Source organism: Salvelinus sp. IW2-2015, linkage group LG4p, assembly GCF_002910315.2.
Source record: "Salvelinus sp. IW2-2015 linkage group LG4p, ASM291031v2, whole genome shotgun sequence".
NCBI lineage: Eukaryota > Metazoa > Chordata > Actinopteri > Salmoniformes > Salmonidae > Salvelinus > Salvelinus sp. IW2-2015.
Window position 1 is genome coordinate 2,474,728 of NC_036841.1, and position 7,050 is coordinate 2,481,777.

Genomic DNA, 7,050 nt, shown 5'->3' on the forward strand with positions numbered 1-7,050 from the left:
GCCAAGCCACCTCATCTGCAACTATCCCAGCTGCTGGCCCCACAGCCACCTGCCCCTCCAGCCCTCGCACCAACAAACACCCCATAACCAAAATCAAGCCCCCCCCCAAGCACCTCACAGTAAACCAAATACTATACTGAACTCGACCCACCATCGCGACACAGCTTACACTCCCTCCTCATGCCACGCACAAGGAAATCAAAATCCAATCTGTGTCTTGGAGATGAAAGCTTTACCAAGCCTTATGTTCTCAAACGGCACTGAGGACACAATGCTGTCAAGAACCAAAAGGTGAATGTCTTCAATTATTCAAAGAAATGAAACATCATATTATTCACATTACCATACTGCTACTAGGCATGCAGTCAAAGGCCAGGACCAGAAATTACCCAGCAACTGGAAGTAAATGGGACCGTATATGTTTCACACGGAGCACTCAAGGTACCTGACAACTCAGAAACACGTTCTGGGCAGTTGCGCACTATTTCTCTTTCTCCAGAATTGTGCATCTTGAGTACAGAGATGCACGAGCTGCGACCCTCGTCAGATTTGAACTCCCACTATATGGTTTTATCCCTAGGAGCTCATCTATTTCAATACCATCGCGCGGCAATTGAAATACTTTACTAAGAACAAGTCAACCTTTTCCGTGGTTGATGAGTTCTTCAACCTCTGGCCCTGTGACAGATGGCATTGGCTAACCCCTCTGTCCCTCCTCCTTGCTGGCCATTCCTCCCTCCATTCTCCTTCTTTCTGCCTGTCTCCCATGCGGCTTCTGCTTGGCGGTTCTCCACGGTGTATGATAGGAGTGCCCAACGCCCCCAGAACCACCCCCCATTGCGCACCCGCCGCCCCCTTCCTCCTCCCCCCGGCCAGATCCCTGGTCCAGAACTCCCAATGGTTTTATGGAACTCTGGCCACCGCTCAGTCTTAGGGTTGGGGGTGCAGCGGGAGGGTTTCAGGCTGCGGACAACAATCGCGTTACTCCTCATCACAGCATCAACTAAAGTGGTTGCGTTACAACAGGAAGTCAGGCAACACCCTTCTGGCAGAGGCCCGACAGCCGGAGACTCCCTTCCTCAGGACATGTTCCGCTCGACAGAGGAGGGCTTCCTTGTGTCTCGTCCCGGTCGGCCAAACTGCATCTGTAGGGATTCGAACAGGAGGGTTATGTTTTCACTGCATACCATCACTTAGGGAACTATGGGAAAGAGAGAGAGAGACGACTCTGAGAGATATGGAGAGAAGAGAGATTAGAAGATGACCGAGAGAGGAGAGGAGAGACGAGATGAGCCGAGAGAGAGACTTAGCTCATCACGACCGAAACGGACAGAGTACTCTGAAAAAGAGCTAAGCCTGAGACGAGATGAGAACGGAGACGATCCCACGAGTGATTGACTGCCCCCACAGAGGGAGACCAGGACGAAGACGACGAACCCGACGACACGACGCACACGAACGAGAACCAGACGCGACGAAGACGACCCATCGACCAGACCCTACGACCAGACGCGCAGAGAACTTTACGGTTACCTCGAAGAACGAGAGTTAGTCAAGAGACTACCCGTGCCAGTCTTGTTAGATAAAGAACTTAAAAAACACACAACAAGGTAGCGAAGATGGAAGGAGAGTGCCACTGGGAAACTCCACAACAAAAAATGCCCAGACCACCAGCGCCTGGAACACCTCCTCCCTCAGGCCAGCCCCCCACACTCCCCATTCAGCCCTACATCTCGAATACACAATCGACAGCTATTAGTCCGACGTCCAAATGCCATTAGCTCTCGATCGTTACAACGAAAAAGCTAGAAGAGGACTTGTACAGTCCCTGATGTCTACCTGGCCATTTTGATTCTCGGTAACTTCTATGTTCCCCGGAGTCAAGGCCTCCACAACATATATAAATCTGGGAATGCGTACCTCAGACCCAGTCATGTCTGTACACGGAAGACTGTTCCTCTGCATCGGAGCCCATAGGCTTGAGTTATCTTAATGTGAACACTGGCAGCGAAGAGATAGAACAGAGAGAGGATGAGACAGAATGGTCCAGCGATGAAGAGAGAGAGGCGAGAGAAGGAGAGAAGTAGAAGAGAAGCGCGACGAGCGACGAACGAGACGAAAGACAGCCAAGAAAGAACGAAAGACGAAAGAACGAAAAGAAGAAAGAAAGAAAAGAAGAAAGAAAGAAAGAAAGAAAGAAAGAAGAAAGAGAAGAAAGAAAGAAAGAAAGAAAGAAAGAAAGAAAGAAAGAGGGAGGGAGGGAGATAGACAGAGAGGGATGGAGGCCCACAGTCAATGTCAATGTGAGAACCAAGGAAGTGTGCGTGAGAAATAGAGGAAGGAAGAGAGAGAAAGAAAGGGAGAGAAAAAAAGAGAACGAGAGATATATAGACGGGGTGAGAAAAAGAAAGAGAGAAAGAAAAAGAGGGAGATATACACAAAGACAAAGAGTTGCGATAGAGAGCAAGAAAAATATATCCACTGTATCATGTATGTAACGTACCTCCTGCACTAGGTTCCTGAGGAAGATGGTTTTCTGTCTCAGTGGGTCATGGACCAGGCCCTCAGAGAAGAAGATCATGCCCTGGGGGAAGTTGTGTTGAGACAGCCATGACACCACACGCTGCTTCTGCATGTCTGGCCTCCCTGTGATGTAGATGATAAGATAGCCCAGGTCCTGCCAGTGTCTGGACACAAAGATAAATAGATACATTCCTCTGAGAATTATAATTTTCACTGAACATAAAGACAGACTGACATCAATAATATTCCTCTGAGATTTCTGGTTTATTTTCTTTTTTTTCCTTATTATTTCTTATGTCCAGTATGAAGGAAGTTAAAGGTACAGTGCATTCGGAAAGTATTCTGACCCCTTTACTTTTTACAGCCTTATTCTAAAATCGATTAAATAATTTTTTCTGTTATCAAGCAACACACAGTACCCCATAATGACAAAGCTAATTATTTTTTTTAAATTGCAAATTTATATAAAAAACAAAAAACTGAAATATCAAATTTACATAAGTATTCAGACCCTTTACTCAGTACTTTGTTGAAGCACCTTTGGTAGCGATTACAGCCTCGAGTATTCTTTGGTATGATGGTACAAGCTTGGCACACCTGTATTTGGGGAGTATCTCCCATTCTTCTTTGCAGATCCTCTCAAGCTCTGTCAGGTTGGATGGGGAGCGTCACTGCACAGCTATTTTCAGGTCTCTCAAGAGATGTTCGATCGGGTTCAAGTCCGGGCTCTGGCTGGGCCACTCAAGGACATTCAGAGACTTGTCCAGAAGCCACTCATGTGTTGTCTTTGCTGTGTGCTTAGGGTCGTTGTCCTGTTGGAAGGTGAACCTTCGCCCCAGTCTGAGATCCTGAGCGCTCTGGAGCAGATTTTCATCAAGGATCTCTCTGTACTTTGCACCGTTCATCTTTGCCTCGATCCTGACTAGTCTCCCAGTCCCTGCCGCTAAAACATCCCCACGGCATGATGCTGCCACCACCATGCTTCACCGTAGGGATGGTGCCAGGTTTCTTCCTGAAGTGATGCTTGACATTCAGGTCAAAGAGTTCAATCTTGGTTTCATCAGACCAGAGAATCTTGTTTCTCATGGTCTGAGAGTCTTTAGGTGCCTTTGACAAACTCCAAGCGGGCTGTCATGTGCCTTTTACTGAGGAGTGGCTTCCGTCTGGCCACTCTACCATAGAGGCCTGATTGGTGGAGTGCTGCAGAGATGGTTGTCCTTCTGGAAAGTTCTCCCATCTCCACAGAGGAACTCTGGAGCGCTGTCAGAATGACCATCGGGTTCTTGTTCACCTCCTTGACCAAGGCCTTTCTCCCCTGAATGCTCAGTTTGGCCAGGCGGTCAGCTCTGGGAAGAGTCTTGGTGGTTCCAAACTTCTTCTATTTAAGAATGATGGAGGCCACTTTGTTCTTGCGGACCTTCAATACTGCAGAATTATTTTGCTACCCTGCCAAAGGGCTGTTTCGGAGCTCTACGCACAATTCCTTCGACCTCATGGCTTGGTTTTTGTTCTGATATGCACTGTCAACTGTGGGACCTTATATAGACAGGTGTGTGCCTTTTCAAATCATGTCGAATCAATTGAATTTACCACAGGAGGACTCCAATCAAGTTGTAGAAACATCTCAAGGATGATCAATGGAAACAGGATGCACCTGAGCTCAATTTCGAGTCTAATAGCACAGATTCTGAATACATATGTAAATAAGGTATTTCTGTTTTATTTTTATTTTATACATTTGCAAAATAATCTAAAAACGGTTTTCGCTTTGTCAGTATGGGCTATTGTGTGTAGATTGATGAGGACTTTTTTGTTTTTTCATCCATTTTAGAATAAAGCTGTCAAGTAACAAAATTTGAGTTAGCAATTTACTTCAAACTCCCTTTAATGTGACAAAATACAAGGATCATATTCTGAGCTGAACAGATGACTTGTAGGCGTTGAAATTGAGTTATCATTTACATTCCATTAATAATTTCTCTCTGCTTGAACTGCTCCTTAATCAAACAAAAGCTGGAAGGCACATTCACAAACACAAACACACAAACACTCGCACGCATGAGTTACCTGACGACGTCCACTGCTCCGGGGCGGACTTTAGGGTCGCTGCCCATGATGGAGACGCTAGCCGCGAAGGAGCCATCGATGCTGAASACCACACACTCCATCCCCCTGGGCAGCACCGTCAGGTAGGCCTCTGCACTCGTCTGATCTCCCCTGGGTAGAAGGAGGTAAAGAGAGGGGGAGAGAGGGAGAATGATTGCTACTGTAGGTACGGTGGTAATTCACAGCCGCAGCACCTCTGGGGTTCCTTGTTATTRAACAATCTGTGAGTACACTGTTAGAGCTTCACAGTACTTTACCTCCATCACTGGTATGGGCCGTAATTCAATTCAGTATTCCTCCACTTTCATGGGAACTCGTCCCAACCCACATCCATTTCATTATTGATATAACCTCTAACATACTATAACAAACATGCTGTGGTTGCATATCAATAAGAAATAAAAAGGAGTTGTTTGCTTACTTGACCATCATTTTGATAGGGTAGACCCCGGTGGCCAGCTTCTTGCTCTTGGGGATGGTGTAGACCACTCTGCCACTACTGGTGGTCACCTCTGTGTCAAAGTGGACCCAGCGGCCGGACTGGGGCTGGGTCATTAGGAGAATGTCCACCTGGGAGAGGACAAGATAGATTCATGATAAGATGATATGATAACGAACGGTTCAGGGCCGCAATTTAATTCCCTTCAATAAACTTTAGTGTTGACGTCTGTCAAAGCAAATTCCTTTGTCAGACCACTATAAGAGAAGTATCAATTTCACTTTATTGAAATGCAGACACTTTTAAAAGTGTTGCAACTGTAGTGTTGTAAATAGGGCAAATAGTGTTTGCAAATTTTTTAAATTTATAATTAACCTTTATTTAACTAGGCAAGTCAGTTAAGAACAAATTCGTATTTACAATGACGGCCTACCCCGGCCAAACCCGGGCGACGCTGTGCCAATTGTGCGCCGCCCTATGGGACTCCCAATCACGGCCGGATGTGATGCAGCCTGGATTTGAACCAGGTACTGCAGTGACGCCTCTTGCACTGAGATGCAGTGTCTTGTGTTGTGTCGTCACCTTCTCTCCKGTCAGAGTCACCATGTCCAGTGGGCCGTACATGAACCGACCAACCAGCGTCTGTGGTCCCTCCTCTGTGGCAATGACATCATTCACCCTGTGGTTGCCAGTCACATTCTGCATGAGGAGAAGAGATTTACTGTCACTTCTCTTTGGTTTTGTGCATCCCAAATGGCACCCTACACTCTTAGAAAAAAGGTGCTATCTAGAACCTACAAGTAGAACCCTTTGAAGAATATATTTTGGTCCAGATAGAACCCTTTTGGGTTACATGTAGAACCCTTTCCACAGACGGTTSTACATTGAACCGAAAAGGGTTGTACATTGAACCGAAAAGGGTTGTACCTGGAACCAAAAAGGGTTGTACCTGGAACCAAAAAGGGTTGTACCTGGAACCAAAAAGATTTACCCTATGGGGACAGCCGAAGAACCCTTTTGGAACGCTCTTTTCTAAGAGTGTATTACGTATATAGTGCACTACTTTTGACCAGAGACCTATGATCCCTGGTCATATGTAGTGCACTATAAAGGGAATAGGGTGCCATTTGGGACTCCGTATTTGTCTTTCATTACTTTCTGCATCACTCCTCCTCAGARGTAGTGTTTACATCGGCAGGAGGAAATGGGATGTCAAAAGAAGGATGAAAAATAGCCCTATTTTTCAATTTATCCCTGTTTTGATGCATCACATTTGAAACGTGTGGTGAAGGAGTCTCAGAAGTGTGCACTACAAGACCTTACCAAAAGAGGGTGTCAAATCTCCATGAAGCCTGGCTACAGTAGCAGTGTGGTTCTGGTTCCCCTTCACTACATCTCATTTCAAAGAGCAGGATGAATAACCCTAAATGAGCTGAGCTAAGGAGAAATCGTCTAACTCCACATGGCACCCTATTCAATATGTAGTGCACACTACTTTTGACAAGGGCCCATATGGCTCTAGTCAAAAGTAGTGCACTACATAGGGAATAGCGTTCCATTTGGGACACAAACCAACTTCATTGCTGAGCTGGTAGGATATTAATGACAAATGAAAGCAGAGGAGTTTGCAGATGTAGTTCCCTGGCTCTGTTACAGTAATGCCATGCTGCGTTACCTCAGTCATAACATAAGTTATAACCACAGGTGGTTGGTGATAGAGTAATTGGGGACAGGTTTGACTGAAAGAAACTTTCAGGAACACTTAGAGGGTAATTTCTAAGGGTTGTAGCGCTATAGGTGCGAGAGTGTGTCAAACATATTTTTGCTATTTTCACAACTGGAATTATGGGAGCAGTAGCTGGCGGTGGCGCAAAAGGGCTGGGTTTTGATAAATAAACAAGGTGTGTGTGTGTCGAGGGTTGACGCCTCACTGGCTAATCAGAACATACTCAATGGCTAAATATGTGGTTGCTTCAAGTTGT

The 7,050-nt window shown here is 45.9% G+C and overlaps 1 protein-coding gene across 1 annotated transcript in view; it reads right to left on the bottom strand.

Annotated features, from left to right (window-relative positions):
* Positions 1-1,030: 1,030 nt before the first annotated feature.
* The window catches only part of pitpnm3 (PITPNM family member 3), a 138,150-nt gene continuing 132,130 nt past the window's right edge, over positions 1,031-7,050 (bottom strand). The window contains exons 14-18 of the mRNA XM_070436713.1: positions 5,651-5,767; positions 5,051-5,199; positions 4,591-4,740; positions 2,154-2,687; positions 1,031-1,145 (exon numbers count right to left, since the gene is read on the bottom strand). Coding sequence (XP_070292814.1) covers positions 1,031-1,145; positions 2,154-2,687; positions 4,591-4,740; positions 5,051-5,199; positions 5,651-5,767 — 1,065 coding nt within the window. The remainder of the gene's footprint in view (positions 1,146-2,153; positions 2,688-4,590; positions 4,741-5,050; positions 5,200-5,650; positions 5,768-7,050) is intronic.